The sequence below is a fragment of the Mesoplodon densirostris genome, chromosome 6 (assembly GCF_025265405.1).
Source record: "Mesoplodon densirostris isolate mMesDen1 chromosome 6, mMesDen1 primary haplotype, whole genome shotgun sequence".
In the NCBI taxonomy this organism is placed as follows: Eukaryota; Metazoa; Chordata; class Mammalia; order Artiodactyla; family Ziphiidae; genus Mesoplodon; species Mesoplodon densirostris.
The window spans coordinates 4,795,987-4,815,190 of NC_082666.1; the positions used below are offsets into that span (position 1 = coordinate 4,795,987).

At 53.5% G+C, this 19,204-nt stretch overlaps 1 protein-coding gene across 1 annotated transcript in view; it reads left to right on the forward strand.

Annotated features, from left to right (window-relative positions):
- Positions 1-18,827, forward strand: part of MED27 (mediator complex subunit 27) — a 208,806-nt gene extending 189,979 nt beyond the window's left edge. The window contains exons 7-8 of the mRNA XM_060101070.1: positions 16,076-16,153; positions 18,264-18,827. Of these exons, the coding sequence (XP_059957053.1) occupies positions 16,076-16,153; positions 18,264-18,398 (213 nt within the window). The 3' untranslated portion in view covers positions 18,399-18,827. The remainder of the gene's footprint in view (positions 1-16,075; positions 16,154-18,263) is intronic.
- The last annotated feature ends 377 nt before the right edge of the window (positions 18,828-19,204 follow it).

Below are 19,204 nucleotides of genomic sequence, written 5' to 3' on the forward strand. Positions count from 1 at the left end.
AGCATCACAGACCCACAACCTGGGATTTTAACAATGTCCAATTTCCATTCAGATACCCTTTATGAGGGAGGGCCTTGCCCAGGCTTGCCTTGGCAAATATATTTTTTAATGTTCTGTGTAGTATTAAAGTATTTTTGAATGCAAGCAGAAAGTTTATTAGGAAGTTGTAGAATGTGTGAAACACAGATTTGGTGAAGCATAGATTTGGAGAGAAAGTGCTATATTTTTATTCTACCACCCCTAAAAATAACCTGCCAAGCACTCTTTATGTTTGTTTAAAACTACAAACGCACAGTGCAGCAGTGTTTAAAATTTGATATTGGTTAGTTGGGGAGATTTAGGAGCACTCGCCAATTGCCTCCTCGTAGTTTATGTAACATGTTTGAAGCAGTAAAAATGGATGAATTTGTAGAAATGGGAATTTTATCTCAACTGGTGAATGGCATGCTATCCGTATTTATGCAGAGCCCTTTCTGAGGCTCCTTTATCATCCCTCCCCTCACCTATTTTTTAACTAAATGGACTTGACCTCTGCGACTGACCTGTACTAGATTAAAGAACCATAATTTGGAGACAGGAGATGGTGCTTTCTGATGAGAACAAAAGGCAGATAACATCGAGGTTCTTTTCCTTTTTCAGGGTCAGGTAAGAATTAGTGGATTACAGAGTCCGTGCTCGCCCCTACTGAAACATTGTCCATTTGCTGTCAAATTAAGGAATATATTGGAAAATAATGTAGTACAGAATTCAGTTTAATCCTTTATCAGTAAAGCTTTCCAACTAATCATCGTTGCTTCAAAGGGGCTTGGGATCTTGTTCTTGCGGAAGATGTTGGTAAAGAAGATGAGGAATGTGGAATGTGGAATCACGATGGGGGGTGACCTCACTGGGCTTATTTCATTGTGTTAGTTTCAGGCCATGTTGAGGGTCAGAGGGCAGCCCTCCCTATTCCACAGCCAGACTGTGCACTGAAAGCAAGGCTGGCACCGCCGTGTTCCTTGCAGATTCTGAAGGCCTGGTCCAGTTGACAGGATGATGTTTAACATTTCAAACTCAAAATGCCAAAAGAAAAGATTAGGTGGCAACATTTCCAAACTCTGCTTTTTAGTATCAGCTTTTGCTTAGAATTCTATTTTCTTCCTGTCCATCCACTTAAATTGGAGGTGTCCTGATTGATGTTGCTTGTAGCATTTCCCAGAAAGACGCTGCTTGAGAGCACAGTGGTAAACGTTCCCTTCTGCCCGTCATCAACCTGCTTACACCCATCCAAGTAACCCGGTGGGGGGAGGCTCAGTTGTCAACCTGATCCAGAAGGACTCAACCTGGAACAGGAGTAGAAGTGATTGGGGAGGGGCTTCCCTGGTGGCGCAGTGGTTGAGAGTCCGCCTGCCGATGCAGGGGACACGGATTCGTGCCCCGGTCCGGGAAGATCCCACGTGCCGCGGAGCGGCTGGGCCCATGAGCCACGGCTGCTGAGCCTGCGCGTCCGGAGCCTGTGCTCCGCAACGGGAGGCCACAACAGTGGGAGGCCCGCGTACCGCAAAAAAAAAAAAAAAAAAAGTGATTGGGGAAGTACAAGGTCAAAGAGGATCCTTGGTCACGGATAAGAGGTCATTTCTCAGGCAGGAAACAGTTCCCAAGTGTCCTAACCGTGTGGGTAGACGCCAGAACTGTGCCCCAGACCCAGCTCTGAGGTGGGGACAGTAGCTACCACCGTGGCTCCGTGAGCAGCACTGGGGCAGCTGTCTCCCTGCATTGCTCTGCTGTAGGTGGGGCCCCAGCGCTTCCTTTCCTTGGCACTCATTATGCGGTTGCAGTTACTGTGTGTTGTGTGTGTTTTCCTGCCCACAAGTAGCAGCGGTGGCCACCGCAGAGAGAGGCCTGATGGGAAGGCGGGAAGCCCTCCCAGGTCTTTCCCTCAAGGTGACAAAGCCGCGGGTGGGAGGGGACACTGCCTCGCAGAGCCAAGCCAAGCTTACACTCGCCTTTTTATTTCTGGAAAATAGCATCAGGCGCTGAGAGAATGGAAATACGCACCTGTCAAATTCTCCTCGGGCTGTGCCTGGCTCCCCAGGTTAAAGCCAAGCACACGAGGTCCCGTGGCAGATCCTAGCACGTGAAGCTAAATGCGACCTGCCTTTGTCTGTGACGGGGGCTGTCAGCAAGCCCTTCCCCTCTTCCTCATTAGCCCCCTTCCCGGCGGTGGAGGGCTGGGGACAGCTGGCTGTGGAGCCGTGGCTGCCGACAGGCTCCCATCGTTTACCACGGTGTCCCGGAGGCTCTCTGCACTCGGTCCTAGGGCAGAGGAGCTTTTTATAGCCAGCAAGCCTCCCACAGAGCAGATTCAGAGAATGGAACTTCGGAATAGGGGGCACCGTCTGAAAGGGCAGAATCACAAAGAGCCGGGAAAGGTTTCAAGCGTGTTCATGTTTTTCTGACATTTAAACTCTGCAGGGGCACCCACTGTTTTGATCTTTAACCTCCTAACTTCAAACCAGTGGGCATTTTCATCCAGTAACTTAGGAAGAGCGAGAGCAACTCTGCAGCTACTTAACTGCGTTAAGTCCTGGCAGGGAGGCCAAAGAAAGAGCTGGAGTGTGTGTGCAGCCCCAGGTGGGCAGGTGGGGACGAGAGAGACGGTGGCGGAGGGACTGGCACCTGCGTCGCAGCTCCTTCACTTGCAGGCAGAGCACAAAAGTCGTAGCCACAGATGTCTGGTTCCTCGTCCACAGACGTTATTCTAGAGGCAGCAGAGGGAGAAGTAACCCTTTCGGTCCCGTGCAGAGCTTAGCCGTGGACAGGTGGTGGATAAGGTTCTGAGCAGGCCGCCATGGCTTCTTCATTCCTGTGTTCGCTCATTCGTTCATTTTTTCGCTCCCTCGTTCATGCTTCGATACAAACACTGGCCTCTGTGGGGCAGACTTTATCAAGCGGCCACCCAGTGCTTGTCAATAGACAAGATTGCGTGAGCCCTAGAAGGACCGATTCTCTGAACTGTTGGAGACACTGAGTACCTGGCTTCAATTGAGTGCCCACCCAAATAGTATGTGGCGGACCTAACTTGTTGCTCGTTCCAAGCCCCGGGAAGGGGAGCTGTCCCCACGTGGCTGAGTGTCTGTACCTGCTCTAGCGTCGCACGTCACCAGAGGGGCTCAGTCAACAGGCGTTCAGCTCTTCTCCATCTCGTGCTCTAGAACATCTCACATTTCTTCCTCCCAGCTCACTTCCATTTCCTTCCAGAAGCCCCTCTTCCAATGGCACGGATAAGGCCCCTGAGGAGGCTGTGGTTGTGGCGAGAGCCCGAAGGCAGCGGGCCACGTCTCTGTCCTCGCCCTTGGCAGGCGCCCTGCCCAGGTGAGGCCATCGGCAGAGGCCCCCGCGCCTAGAGGGGACCCCTCAGCCTCCAAAAGGCGGTCTCATGTCGTAGGAGGGCCCTTTGCTTTTGCTGGATCCCGTTGCTCTCGTGGTCCCCTTTTCTCGCAGATGCTGTCCAGCTTCCTCCAAGAGGAGAGCTTGCGTACGACGGACCGAATATGGTGGCCTTGGCGTCCTGTGTCTGTGTGTTCCGTCGCGGCCTCACACGTGTGTCTTGGCAGCCCCAATCAGAAAGCCGAGGGAGCAACTCTGACCGGTGGCAGGGCCGGGGGGCAGCCTCACGAAGGAAGAGAGGTTCCCGTCCGTGGTCTCAGTGAGTGGTGGGGTGGGGCGTGCACGGGTGGCAACCTTGCAGGAGCCAAGCACTGGGCTGTCGACAAGCTTCGGGACAGGAGAGGCGACGGACAGTTCCAGGGTTATCCCGGAGGGCAGCCCCTTCCTGAGCTGAGAGCCGGACCACCGGGCTGGGTGGGCAAAGGGAAGAGGGGAGGGGACGTTGTGAAGGGTTAGCCCAGGTCCCTGGGAGCTGAGAAGGGCGGGGGGTCACTCCACTCACGCTGCAGCTCGAGAGCCTTTATCACCACCTTGTCTCCTAAGGGCCGTGTTTGAATATTCACGAGCTCTGAAACCCGGGGTAGATTTGATCATTTGTTTTCCCCTTATGATACCCCAGCACCTTCCCTCTGCAGGGCTCCCTCTACCGCTGCTGAGGGTGGTGATGACCACGAGCCTTGCGCCCCAGTTTGAGGGTGAGAGTGGAGCCGGAACGCCCCCTCGCCCGCCGCTGGAAGCGGTCTGTGGTTCTCTGCCATTAGGGAGGCGCGGAGCGCTTGCCTTCATCTCGTAGCTGCTTCCTTCCTGAGGGGTTGCCCGAGACTCGTGTGCCCCGGGTCAGAACCCAGCAGCCGCTTCTGGGAAGCCCGGCCTCCTGCCCTCCCGGGCCCCTTCCCACCACCCCACAGGCCACCCGCCGCTGAGGGCACCTTCCTGGCAGCATGTCTGTCTGCCCGCCCCCCAGTGAGCCCCAGCCCCCTCCCTTCCCCTGTCCTGGCCGGCCTCCTGTCACGTTCCCCACAGTGAGCAGTCTGGCAGTGGCTGGGAGCTGGGCTGTCCCATGTTCAGACCCCAGCTGACCACTGCTCTCAGTGTGGCCTCACTTGCCTCAGTTCCCTCATCTGTAAACAGAGATCATAAGAGTACCTGCCTCACGGACTGGGCACCCCACATCAACACCCACCCCCAGCAGTGCCCTATGGGCAGCCCTGACACGCTGACGTACAGTCACGGTCCCAGGACCTGGAACAGTCTCTCGTGTCCTGAGAGGGCCAGTGGCACTTCTGGTGACCCGCAGAAGGCACATGAGACCGATGTGTTCCACCCTGACCTGTCCCCACCCAGCAAGGGCTGGGCAAAGGCACCCAGCGCCACAGCAGCAGAGCCGTCTCCCGGGCAGGGCTCACTCCCGCTCCACGGTCCCTGTTCTGTCTCCTGCAGTTGCCTCAGTTTGGATGGGGAAGTTGGTGGTATTGTCTGTATTTTCTTGGGAGCCCAGATGTCTTTGGATGTGTTTCTCTAACTGCAAGGCTGTTCCTGCAGAAAATAACATCACACCAAGTGGGTACAGAACAATTCAGGTATCTTTGGGCCTGGACTTCCCAGGCAGCCAGCAGCAGAATCTGGCATTTTACCATCTGGAAAGCATTGAACTTTTTTTTGTTCTTCTAAATGAAGAGCCTTAATTTCCTTAATCCTGGGAAACGGGAAGGACCCTTCGTGAGTGGCTCCTCTCGGCCCGGCGCAAGGCCTTTGGCAGAAGCTTAAATTTGGTCAGCACCCTGGAGAGCTCCCTCAAGTCCACCCTGAGGTTTCCCTGGTCATCCAGGCCCTCCTCCCCACGCTGCCCCATGGCCTCAGCTTTTCCCGCCCCTGAACTCTCCCTTGTACTCTGCCCCCCTAACCCCACCGGCCAAAAATACGTCAATAGCATCTTGCCCACTTCATCTCTCCTTCACTTGGGGTCCTACCAGGTGAGTGGGGCCAGTGCACAGCACAGCCTGGGGCGAGGCGGGTGTTCTGGTCACGGGTCGGGCAAGCGCAGGGCCGGAGGGTCCACAGGGTGCTGCTGGGGGTCCAGAAGAGCCCAGGGTGGGAGGGGAGGCCCTTGGCCTCGATCTCCAGGGGAGAGAAGGACTTAGCCAGGGGCGGGGCATTCCAGGCTTGAGGGCTGAGCAGAGTCAGGGAAGCAGGTCTGGGAGGAGGGATTGCTAAAGCAGCCGGTACTGCTGGTGTGTGATGTGGGGCTCGAGGGAGACAAGGCTGGGACCCAGGTCCCAGGCCATCGAGGACCGCATACGCCGTGCCGCGGTGTTGGGAAGGATCCTGCAGGTGTGACTGCGGGGTGCTGGGAGAGGCACATCTGCCTCTGGAGGATCCGCCCAGTCTGCTCTCAAGGGTCCTGGGAGTTGAGGGGCTTCCCTTTGGGGCATCAGTGGCATCTTGGCTGGGACTTTGAAGAGGGTCGGGTTGGAACCCCTCACACCAAACAAAAACTCCTTTATGGAGGCCCTGTTCTGTGCCACAGGCCATGTTCTGTACTTTACAGATGAGATATCATCCTTCTCAGACAGAGCTTGATCTCAAAGCTGTGACAAGGGGTTTGAAGCAGGATGGAGCAGCAGTGTCTGTCTTCCCCTCCCCAGTTCCAGCCCAGACAGCCCTGCCCCTGGTCTCATCCCGAGCAGCACTGCCAGGCTCCGGGGGACAGTTTTAAGCCCTTCAGAGCCCATGCAAATGACTCCTTCATCAGCAGAGAGGGAAGTATTGATCCTGTCTAAGTAAATCCCTAGTCCCCCTGGACCGTGCTGCTTCCTGCTTGGGCCTCTCAGCCTGCCGAACCCGTGGCACACGAACCCAGGGTACAGATTAGAGACTCCAGCTGCATAATAAAAACTAAACCCCCATGCTTGTGCTCTCCTGGACTTCTTTCCCAGTTTTAGAAGCCCGTCTCTGCACTGCTCCCCGTTGCCCCCGGCACTTTCAGGACTGGCTTCATAGCCTTCAATTTTGAAATAATCATGGTTCCTCTTTTGATGAAATGAGTACTTCTGGGACTGTTTTAAATATTCTTCATAAAACCAGTGCTCATCCTTGGAGCAGCATTGCTGGCCGGGTTGCTGGCTCTTTAAACATTTAACACACTAGGTTCACATCTTTGACTCCCAGACCCACAAAGAATTTTCTCCTTTGGAGAGATTCCTAGTGTCCCGCTCGTCAAGGGTGGGTCTTTTTTTGGCAAAACCCGGAGTAGAGACCCAAACTCTTGGATTAATCTCCTTGTATAGCATTAAAGCATATCCAGCAGATGAAAGTTTATTTATATTTCTTTGAGTTGCAGGACCAGCATGTGTACGACTAAGTCACACATGTTTGGCTTTGCTGCCTGTTAGTTTGTGCTCCAGCGTCTCTTTGAAACCCATCGAGATGGGAAGAGGTTCCCAAGAATAGCGCTGTGCTGATCGTCTCCCTGGTTCTGAGCTCTTGGTAGCTGGCCCAGAAATTGAGGACCCCGTGACATCACATCAGGGCAGCAGGTGGAGGGGGGGCAGGAACCTGGTGCCCCTGCCCCTGCTGGGATCAGTGTGTCCTTTTTAAAAGAACAAAGGGCTTTCACTTGACGCTGGTTGGCCTGAGGGTGGAGCTCGGCACTGAGCTACCCTCGGGGGGCGTGCAGTCAGGCCCTGCAGTGCCGACCTTGAGGCACCCCGTGATCGCAGCCTCGTGCTCTTTTACCAAGGGCCAGCGGGAGGAGTGATGTGGCCAGAGTCACCCAGATAATTAGTGATGAACCCAGGACTGTACCCCGGCCTCCTGACAGCTCCGGGTCTTCTTTGCCACCTCGCTGCCTTTGGTTCACATTAATACAGGCCAGAGAGAAGCTCCTCTTCATGGTATGTGGAAGCAGGTATTGACCGGAGGAGAGCCAGATCTGGGTCTCTACCAGACTTCTCTTTTTTTTTTTTTTTTCTTTTTGCGGTATGCGGGCCTCTCACTGTTGTGGCCTCTCCCGTTGCGGAGCACAGGCTCCGGATGCGCAGGCCCAGCGGCCATGGCTCACGGGCCCAGCCGCTCCGCGGCATATGGGATCCTCCCAGACCGGGGCACGAACCCGTATCCCCTGCATCGGCAGGCGGACTCTTAACCACTGCGCCACCAGGGAGGCCCCAGACTTCTCTTTTAAATAAGCAACTTCTAAACACTTGTACTTAACTTTTCCTATTTATTAATCTTGCGGGACATACTTTTAATAGGCAGAGGCCCCAGCTCTCCTAGCTCAGCCGGGGAGGGCTTGGGCTGCGTGGGCTGCGTGCTGGCAGGTAAGGTAATGTACTCAGTGCCGTTAGTCCGTTGCATTGGGAAGAGCGCCACCTAGCTGCTGGAGCCAGTGTCCAGGCTCAGCTCCCACCCCGCGCTGTGTGGCTGCGGTCCTGCCCCCTGGTGGTGGGAAGTGGGCAGAGACCTGCAGCGGCCCGTTCACCTGTGGTTCCCCAACACTGCTGACATCAGAATCCCCCGGGGGATTTTTTTAACAGCACAGGTCCTGGCCCCCAGCCTAGACAGCCTTCCAGAAGCTGGGGGGTGGTGCCCGGCAGCCCGCCTCCAGAGTCTGTACGCCTCACCTCTGCTGCACTGCAAGCTCTCCCCTCCAGCCTGGAAGCCCGCACAGAGTCAGGACGATGCCTACAACCTGAGTGGACTCAGGAATCCCCGAGGACAGTCCCTGGGCCACCAAGAAATATAACACACTGTTGCTTTTTAAAAGAGGAAACTGCTGGGGGATGATAATAGGTTAGGAGAGTTTTGGTCCCATCCCTGCGTCTCACTGATCCTTGGTGTGTACCACCACTCTGCCCTTTGTTCTCCCCTTATGGATGAAGAACAGAGTTTGGCCGCCATAAAACCCAGGCTCTGAGGGGCTGACCCTCAGCAGAAAATAGTCTTGCTGGACTTGAACCCGTTCTCTTTGCCCTCACAGCTCAAGGAGGGCCCAGGTGGGAAGCAGAGTGGACTCTGTATGCCAAAGCCATACTACAGCAGCGGGATTTCCCCCTTTTCTTAGCACACGCCCCCCCTCCTTAGGCTGTACTTTTGATTTTCCTTGATTAACATGCCTGCCCACCTGACTTCACACTGCCGGCTTTCATTTGCCCCGTTTCCCGCCTTCATTCTGCAAGGCAGGGAGACTCATTCAGTCTTGAGATCTTCTTGAGGGTCCTGTGTCGGGATTTGTTCAGGGTAGGTGCTGGGTTCAGGGTAGGTGGTTGAGTAAGATGGGCAGAAGCTTTTGGTAGTGAGGCCGAGGGACAGCTGTGGACGTGGTAAGAGCTGAGGTGGAAGCGAACGCACTTGGGACTGAGTCCCACCTCTACCCTGAGAGTCTTGGGGTCCGTTCCCTAGTAGGGAGGAGGTGGCCTCACGTGCCACCTTTCCACACACTCCCACAGCCTCTGTCCCCCGAAGGCCTAGGGCCCTGCTCTGCTGCTTGGCTTGGGCAGGTCACCTAACCTCTCTGTGACTTCGCTCCCTCCCTTGGAATGGAAATCGTCTTCCGCCTATAGTGCCATCACAAGGTTGTGGGGCTGGTGAGGAAAAGATAGAATGACTCCCATTTGGTGGGTGTTTGCCGTTTGTCAAGCACTGTTCAAGCACCTTCCCTGCACTGACCCATTTAATCTTTGTCCAAGGTCACCCGGCTCTTAAGTGACAGACAAGATCCAAATCTGTGCAGTCTGGCCCCAAAGCCCGGGCTCCTCACCGGGCCGCGTGGTGTAGACCAGCCCTTGCTCAGAGCTGGTGCTCAGCAGACGTCGACTTGGAAACCTGCCGTTAGTGCAGGCGGTTCCACTTAGGGTTCAGCTAAAATAACTCCTGATCTCCGAAGGACCCTCTAGACGTCAGAAGCTCTTTGCACGCAATATGGTAGAGGAGTTTTGGGAGACTTGTTTTGACTGGAGTCTCCTTCTTCAGTGTGTTGACTGGCAGCTGTTCCAAGGTCTCTTGAAAGATTCCTTTCTCCCTTTCTGAGCTGAGTTCCCCATCAGTTTGTGTGCTGGAAGACCTTCTTTCTCTGCCTCTTTGAGCCTGGGGGAGAGGGAATTTCAGTAAGCCCTGGTTGGTGGAGGAGAGAACTGAAAGAAAGGTGCATAAAGCAAAGTGGGTGTGTTGGCAGCAATAGGAATGCCACCCTACTCTAAGTAAATAAATCACCTGCAGTCCAGCCTTGAGACGGGGTTGAGGGGGAGGAGGTGCCCACCCCAGACTAAGCCAGAGCATCTGCAGTTTTTCTTTGCCTTGAGATGAAACGGGACATTTCTTGGCGAAGTCCCCAGTGTCTGCATACTCCTTGGAGCCGCTCTGTTTTTCTGTGCGCGTCCTCTTCCCGCCCTTGCTGGTTTCAGCACAGTCTCCGCCCCCGGCCTCTCCCCCCACCACCCGACTCCTGTTTGCCGCATCCCCTATCTCCCTGGCTGATTGTTACTTTCATGTCTTCTCCTCCCTCTTTCCTTGGGTTCGCCATCAGCTTTGATCTTTCCGGAGCTCTTTTCAAACCAGCACTCACTGGTGGATGAATGGCCTCCCTTTCTCGGGAGCATTAGTGCCCTTCTGTGGCCTCAGCTTCCAGACAGGGCGGCTTTCATCTCCCAGGGGACTCTCATTAGCTCAGCATCACAATGGGACCCGAACGAAGGCTGGACTGGTCCAGAGTCGATTTAAATTAGTTAATAGCAATTTTTTGTTGTTGCCCCAGGCCTGTTTTTTCCCACATCTTGGAGCTGAGCAAAAAAACCAACTTTGTTGTTGAAAAGCGGGAAACAAAAAAATATTGAAGGTGGAATGCTTTGACAAAAAGGAAGATCATTGCAGGTGAATTTCTCCAACATCTGACAACCATGTCTTACCTGCTGCTTTGGAGTTCAGCCACGGGAACCTACCAGTCGGGGAAGTTTGGGAGGGAGGGAGGGAGAACGTAACAGCAAATTAGCTTTGTTTCCTTCTATTAAAATATTTCTTTAATTGGTGATGGGAAGTTGAAGAAATTAAACGATCATGTCAGCACTAGAAAAAGCTGCCACCATTTGGCAATTAAGAGAATATACTGGGCCTTTTGAAAAAAGACGCTGAATTTGGCCAGATTGCCGGCCCAGTAATGTAAAAATTGATTCCGTGCCCTGCCTGGGAGCCAGATGCCAAAACAGAGCTTTGCTGCGCGACTCCAGCCGTTTCTGGAGGAGGACATTTTCTAGTTAATTCAGTTTGTTCTGATCTTGAGAAGCCTGTTACCTACCAGCCACGTTTGCAGGTCTAACCTGCGCCTGGCAGTGGGCCTCTGGCTTGCTGTAGACTTTGCCTGCCGGGCTGGGAGGTGGTGGGCAGATGACACCGGGGCCCCTGGGATGTGCACCTTTATCAGCAAACCGGAGAGCTGGCCAGGGTGTCTTAGGAGGGAGTGCTGTAGGCTTGGGCCTGCAGGGTCTGGGCCCACGTACCCATCGCCCCTCGCCAGCTGTGTGGCCTGGGGCATCTTCCCAAGCTCTGTAAGTCCCCATTTCCTCGTCTCTAAAATGGACCCAGGGGAGCACCCGCCTCAGCTACTGTGGGGATTGAATGAGCGGGACACATACATCATAAGCTCTCATTAATGCGGCTACCATAGGTTAATAAAATTGTCCCGCAGTCCTGAAAGAGCACCTTTCAGAAGGAAGGAAAACCCTACCAATCCACCGCCACCCACTGTGAAAATATTTCATTTTGAAAATACTTCACCACTACCACGCCCAACCCCTCCTTCCACAGCACCATCATGAGATTTGGATAGTGTCGTTCATTGTGATTCATGAAAAAGACAAGCTCTCCTTTGGGTTTGTAGTCCTTTGTGTCATGCCCCAGAATGAAATGCCTTTTCCCTGTAGGGCCCAGAATACTCAGCCCCCTGAGCGGCCTGGCCCCTCAGCCGCGGCAGGGGCAGGCCTGGAGGTCTGTTGGAAATGCCCAGTCTCAGCTCCACACCACACCTGCCTGCGTAATTCGCAGCTGCTCAGTAGCAGGATCCCCAGGGGATTTGGGTACTAAGTAACAGTTGCATCTTTCTGCATTTTAGCATCGCTGAGAATAGCTGGAGAGGCCGGCTTGATTTCTGGGCCCCAACCCAGAGATTCCGATTCTAGGTCTACACTGGGGCCCAAGAACTCACGTTTCCAGCACATTCTTGGGTGATGCTGCTGCTACTGGTCCGTGAACCACATTTCAAGCGGCCCCATTCTGGAGGTTTCCTAGGTCGCAGCTTGAACTTGTGTGTGCCGCCACTTACAGGACTCGTGGACCTCGCAAAGGCCATGGCTCATCTTTGAGACAGGAAATGAATAATCCAAGGAGGGTACAGTATTTCAGTCTGAAGAGGAGAGAGAAGGCTGCTGTAACAAACAGACCTCATAGTTGTTCTTGTTCAAACAGAGTTTATTTCTTGCTCCCACCATACACCCATCCCGAGTTGTCGGAGGGCTGGGCTCCACGCAGTCACTCTGGGGCCCGACTTCACGGAGGCTCCGCCGCCTTGCAGACCCACCATCTGAGGGTGTGGCTCCCAGCATTGCAGGGGGAGAGGGGCCTTGGAGAGTCCACACCCGCTCTTCACCATCTCCTGTGGAAGTAGCACACGCCCCTTCCGCTTCCTGATGCTTCGGTCAGAACTAGCCCTGTGGCCCAACTCCAGGAGAGACCGGAAAGTTCCCCTGTGCCAGGAAGGAGGGAAGAACCGGCCAGTGAACCCCAGCAACTCCCAGCAGATGGAAAGTCAAGATTCCCAGCAGAGTAAGGGTAGACCAGGGTTCAGAGTCCTTAGCTCCTGTCTCCCACTCCCCACCCCGCTAAGGCCCTTGCCTCTATCCCCAAACCTCACATGAGCCAGTCTCCCTGGACGTCTCAGAGACAGAAGGGATCATCCGTTCAGTCAACACACAACTCGAAAACCTCTGTGTCAGGCACTAGGCAGACATGGCCTCTCAGAGTTCACAGCCAAGTTAGGGAAAAACCCAAACTGCAAAAAAAAAAATAATTATACAAGCTCAGTTGTGAGGAATGCTGTGAAAAACAAGATCTGAGTAAAGGGACGTGACCCGGTCAGGAAGCACAAGGATCTAGACCAGGCCCAGAAAGAGGAAGAGGAGCCAAGCAGGGGGAGGGGAGGGGAGGAGGGAGGGGAGGGGAGGAGGGAGGAGGAGGTGGAGCACGGGGAGCTGAAACATTCTCAGAAGTGGGAGGGGGTCGGGAGAGGAGGCCGGACCAGGTCCTGCACGTTTGCACTTTTGGATTCTATCCTGAGTGCATTCACATGCTCTGAAAGGGTTTTCAGTGGGGAAGTGACATAGTTAGATTTATAGCTTAGTAATAATAATCACTAATATTTATTGGACATCATGCACACGTTATTTGATTTAATCCTCACAATTATACCAGGTGATGGGTAATGGTTGTTATTATCACCCTGTTCCAGATGGGAAAACTGCAGCTAAGAAAGATGAGGTAACTTGCCCAAGGTGGCATTGCTGGAAGCGGTGGAGCCAGAGTTTACACCTCCAGAGCCACAGACTTGACCCCTTGCCACAGAACAACCGCTCTGGGTGCCACAGCCAGAGGAAGCCAGTTGGGGCTCTTCTGGTCATCCCGACAGGAGGAGGTGGAAGCTTAGACAGTGGACTGGGAAAAAGTAGAGGGATTCCAGATAAATGAGCTGTAATGCAAGAGGCTGCTTGAGTACAAGTGGGAGGAAAAGCCCAGGTTTCCCGCTTAGGCTGCTGGGTGGATGGCCGGTCATTACTGAAAACAAACAGGAGGAACAGGTCTGAAAGAGCGCCTTAGATGTCCCTGTAATTCGCATGATGCCTTGCCTGGCTCAGCACCGGGCAGTTATCAAAACTCAGCCAGAAGAGGTCGAGTCCAGAGGTCCGCTAAGGAAGGGAGGGGTAGAGAAGCACAGGTTTGCCAGGCCAGGCACCCAGCGAACAGGAGGGTGAAGGGCAGAGATGCTTGGCGCTGTTTGGGTAAAGGCCCTAAAATCCAAAGGCCACAGGGGCCAGGCAGGTAGCAGAGGGAAGCAGGCTGGGTGTGAGACGGCACACAGAGCAAGCAGCAGGTACCTGCCCTGCCCAGAGGCGCTGCCCCTCCTCAGCTCCCGCTGATGGTGGCCTCTTGGATCTGTGGGGGCCAGTGGGCAGGGCCAGGTCACAGTCACAGGGCCCATCATATGGTTGGACTGATGTAATCTTCATTAGCAACCCATCAGGCAGGTACACTGTTACTGCCCCCAGATCTTCCAATGTGTTGAGAAGCCGAGGATCCAAGTTAGGGGACATTTTCTGAATGTTAAATGTTGGTCATCCGTGCTAAAAATTGTAAAAAGAAAGGCAAAGAAAACATGCAGTCAGACAAAGCCTCCCAGCCTTGGACGTGGCCTCTGGGTGATCCGTCTGTTTGGGAAATCGGGCCCCAGGCCAGGTGCCCGAGGTGCCAAAATGGATGGATCTAGACTCATCCAGGGACTGGAGATGGATTCTCTGCATCTTGGGAAAGGAGCGCACCCGCAGCTGGGGGACAGCGGACACACGACGACACACCTGCTCTGCGTGCTTGTATTCAGGGTGGGGCTTCTAAGAGGCTTGTAAAATAAACAGTAGGGGCAGGAGAAGGAGTTCTCCGGAAACTTTGCTTCTTTTGTAATGGCAAATGTGATTGTAAGGAGTGTCTTATCAGCCTATAAATAGCACTTGTGTGGTTTTTTTTTTCAGCAAGGCATCTTGATGGGTAAGAACCAAGCTTTAAGCAGATATCATCAGGGCCCAGTTTCCTTTGCTGCATTTTGTAGCCGTTCATTTCACCCCGCCAATCACTACCCGCCATTTTGCCAAGTTATCATTCTACTTTTTTTTTTTTTTAAGCATTGCTCATTTTAGAAAGCTGTCTGTCAAAAACGCTTAAAATAAAAACAGTCTTTGCACTTGAAGGAATAAGTGCCATTTATCTTGAAAGTCATTTGGGTAAGAATTTCTCAGCAGTGTTGGATATGTGAACCATTGCTGTATTTGCAAGAAAGCCAGTACAGGTGTTTCTGGTATGTGGCCTTTGATGAGTGGCCATTTTAAAGTTTATTTCTTTATTCAACACATATGTGTTGAGCACCTGCTAGATGCCAGGTGATATTCTAGGACTTGGGGACACAGCATGAACTGGATGAGCATGATCCCCGCCTGCAGAGCTGATCGCCTAGTGGGGTTCACCAGCCTCCAGGCAGGTCACGAAAGTCCAGAAGGAAAGAGGGCCAGTCCAGGGGCCAGGGAGAGCAGAAGAGACGGGGAAGGCGGGCCTGAGGCATGGCTGGAGGGTAAGCACCTCACATGCATGACCATTTTATCCCAGGGGAAATCGCATCTTAGGGGTTCGGTGAACTGGGGAGCCTGCATCCTCACTCTTCAGGGTGTAGCCTCTCTGGCCTTGGGTGTGGACACACAGCTGGACTAATTTCTGGATCATTTGCAACTCCCTGTGCGGGACCTGAACCAGCCCTGCTGGTTTCCACCTGGTCAGTTTGCTTAACTGCTGCCGAGGCCCGTCAACACACCGTGTTCACTCTTGTTCACAAAGTTAATCATTTTATTGGGGTTTTTTTTTGTTTCATTTTGCTTTTTGACCACAGCATTTGTAATGACAAGACCCCCTAATGAAGACAATGAAATAAACCATGAGTTTGGACACAACTATCAAATTAGGAATAGTCTATTAATTTGCTGATGGATGGCAGGCATTAGCAATCCATGGTGTCATCAAATTTCAGAACTACAGGGGATTGTAGGCGAACCCTTTGCTTTTCAGGAGGGACACTGAGACCCAGAGGGATTGAGTAGTTGGATCAGGTCAGCAGACAGAGCTGGGACTTAAGCCTAGTACACGTTGTATCTGGTCCCCAGATGCCTCTAGTGAACTTAAAGCAGTCATGCCCTTGGCCCTGCTGGGGGAGTTATGGGTCAGTGGGTATGGCCCACTAGACCACAGCTTTCAGGGAGCTGGTCAGACGGGACCACGCTGGGAGTGACACGGCTTTTCAGAAAGGTAACAGTAGGATCTGTGAGGCCTCGGGGAAAGATCATCAGAAATGATCAGGGTCGCAATCACAGAATCTGTATGGCTACAAATTATGAGCCAGAATGGGAATTAAAGGAAGTAGAAAGCCCAGTTACGCTGGCAGGAAAATTGTTCCCGGGTAAAGATGAAGTCGAATATGGACAGTTGGAAACGAGCCTCTGTGTCCAGGCAGTGTTTCATGCAGTGCCGGGGCTTATAAAGCCCACTGTGATCTGCCATCTCTTTACCTCTCCACTGACCTCTGGCCACGCCTCTCTCAGGTGCTGCAGCCTGTCTGGAGTTGCTGGAAGGTTCCACACTTTGCTTGCTTCCGGGCCTGAATACCTGTGTCCTGTCTGCTTACAACGCACCTCCCCTCCCTTCCCCCAACTTTGCTAACTAATTTTCAACCTTCAGATTTTCTTAGATGTCTTTTCCTCCACGAGACGTCATATAAAAAGAGCGCCTTCATCTTGTTTTCTCTGTGCTGGTTCCGAGTAGCTCTGACCCAGGCATTTTCCTTGGTTCCCAGGTGACGGACCATGCCACCACCGCCCTGCTCCACTACCAGCTGCCCCAGATGCCCGACGTCGTGGTCCGATCCTTCATGGTAAGTGGCTTCAGGAGTCAAGTGTCCCCCTTGAGCCTTGGCTCCTTAAGTGAGAACAGGCAGCTCGGAAGGTAGCTGACCGTCTTTAGCTCGCAAGGGCCTCTCAGGGGGGAGACGGTCCAGTTTGGAAATGATACTTCCTTTCAACTGGGAAGAGATCTAGGAGAAACCGTGTCCCGCTTAATTAGCTGGTGTTTCCTATAATTACCGAACACATGGTGGTTTCAGAAGTGGCCTTCCAGCACATTTTCCAACGTTGATTTAGTCAGTAGGTATTTATCGAGCTCCTGATCTGTGCCGGGCCCTGTGCTTGGCGCTGAGCAGGTACCATGACACCGTTCCTCCAAGACCCCTACTCCTTAGACTTCCAGGTCAGAGCTCAGGATGGGGAGTGACCCAGAAACAGCCTCAGAAACAGAGCTCAGAAACAGCCATCCCCCCGGCGTGCTGGCGTCGGTTCATCCCCCCGGCGCACTGACGTCGGCTCCCGCCGGCTCTCCTTTAATGTTCAGAGTTTCTCGAGCTGGTTGTTCGGCCGTCGGTGACTTGACATTGAACCAGAATATTCACGTGCTGGAGATCGGTCCTGCACGTCAGGACTCCCCTCTGCCCCTGGCTCCCACCCCTGGAGCCGATTCACTGATTGATCACATGCCCGCCGGTCGGTCTCCGCAGGGCCAACAACTGGCCCCAGCGTATCCTGGCAGGCGTGGCCAGCTGTTTCAGCGCCACGCTGATGGGGCTTCGTGCTCTCACGTCGCTAGGCTCCGTCTCTCACTGCCGCTAAGGCTCCCATCTTAACTCTGGCCAGTAAGGTTGCCCGTTAGAGAACATACTCAGAAAATGGGCCCATTAGCGAGTGCTGCTCAGTGCTGACAGCCAGGCAGAGTTCTGCTCGTCCGATCCACCTCGTCACGTTTGCTGCCGCAGTTAAGCTTCTAGGAGCCTGTAGTTCATTTCTCAGAAAATACAGCCCGGCTCATTGACGGGCTCACACGCTGGGGAGGCTGAAGAAGCAGACCTGGGGCTCAGCGGAGCCGTCGCAGAGGTTCTGTCGTGTAGAGAGAACTGTTTCAGTTGGCGATCTCTAGCGAGCGCCTCCTCTTTGGATGGATCGAAAGATTTGCTCTTTAGCCTAACGTTTGTAACGCCCGGTTCCCCTTTGGTAACTGACTTCGGGGTTTGGGAAGAATACATAGTTTGACTGAATGATCCACTGACATCCTCATGTTTATTGCCCAAACTTTGAACCCTGGCCTTTGGAAGGGGGACAGGGTGGGTGAGCCACGGTCTGCCACCAGGAAGGCAGCTGTGCTGAAGCAGAAGGGTTTGTGTCCGTCCACTCGGCCAACCTCTCCAAAGGGCAGTTCCCTCTTGCCCGATTCAGGAGGATGTTAAGTGACAAGATTCGCACACCCCCATCACAGTGGGAGCTCGCCTCATGCGCTGACCTGTTGCTGTGGGCTCGGGTTGGTACGGTTGTAAGTCTCCTTGAATTGGAGAATCGAGTTACTGGAGTCTCATCCTTATGTATGATGCCCGAAGGACCCCTGCACTCTGAACCCCTCCGGTGTGTACTTGCCGTTTATGATGTTATTTTGGTGGCCCCAGGTCGTCCCTGCCCTCCCCCCAGGTGTGTCTGGGCCACTCTGTGACAGGGAGTGGTGACCTCTGAAATCAGATTAGAAAGAAGGCACGTTGACCTTAGTGGGGAATTCTCCACTCACCCTCTCTCCACACGTGTCTGCGGCCACCTCTGGGTGGTGAACAAGGAGAGGATCGATGAAATGCGGTTATGCCCCCGCCGGGCCGCGAGGCTGCGCCGCCGCTCACGGCCGCTCCTCCGGGAGCGCTGCCTGCCTGAGAGCAGGGATTTCTATTTTAAAATTCCCTTCGTTGGGAGGGGCCCGGGGCGCCAGAACTGAGAATCAGCAGCGCTGTGACCTTGTGGATTCTGCACAGAGCTTTCTGTAAAATCACAGGGCACCTCTTGGGGGTCACAGCCGACTCAAGCTCTCTCTCCTGGTGATCATTAGGCTTGACAGGAAGGCTGACATCGGAAGCACCCGGATCCCATTTCTGTCATTTCTCTCCTCACTTCTCTTTTTAGACCTGGTTGAGAAGTTACATAAAGCTGTTCCAGGCCCCGTGCCAGCGCTGCGGGAAGTTTCTGCAGGACGGCCTTCCCCCGACGTGGAGGGACTTCCGAACCCTCGAAGCCTTCCACGACACCTGCCGGCAGTAGCCCTGCCCCAGCCCCGGGCCAGCCCGCAGACCCCCATCCAGCACCTTCCCAGACAAGCCCTCAGTCATAACGATGGCTCAGATGCGTCTTTGCGGCCCGGATAGCAGTACCGCCGCCCACTCGCTTCCGCAAAACAGCATGTCGTGCGCTAAGGCCGAGCTTCTGGAAGAGCAGACTCCGTCTCTGTTAATGGGACTGTTGTACACCTGAGCTGGCGCGTGGAAGGCAAAGGGACCGTCTTAGGACTCAGTATAAGGAAGTTAGGCAGCATGTTCTCCCGTGTATGTTCGCAGTACTAGTCCATTGACCCACCTGGATCCATGTTCTAAGTCATTTTATAGTTGGAGTGAGCCTTTGTGTCGTGCTGAGTTTTTTGGTTTGTTCCATAACTTATTTTTATAAGCAATAAACCTTTTGTACCCAGGACAAGGCTTTGTCTCCGCTTTCTTAAAGTACCTTTTACATTCAGTTCCGTGAACATGTGAGCAGATCTGGGCCTTTTGAAGGAAAAATAACTTAGTAATGTCTGCGTTTGAAATAATTCTTTTTGAGGACATATTTCCCTGTTTCTTGCTTTCGGGAGAGAGGGAAGTGTTGGCAAATATTCCATTTCAAAGACGTTTCAGCGGCTTGAAAAATGGATTGTTCTTTTTGAGGGAAAAAGTACACAGATGTTTCATTTTACTAAACCATTCACACATACATATACCAAAGGGAAAGGACTCTTCCTGTGTTACCAGCCAGAACACGTGTGAGCGGGCGGGACAGGTGTGCCTGGCTTGTTTGTCCCGTTTTGTCCTAAATAT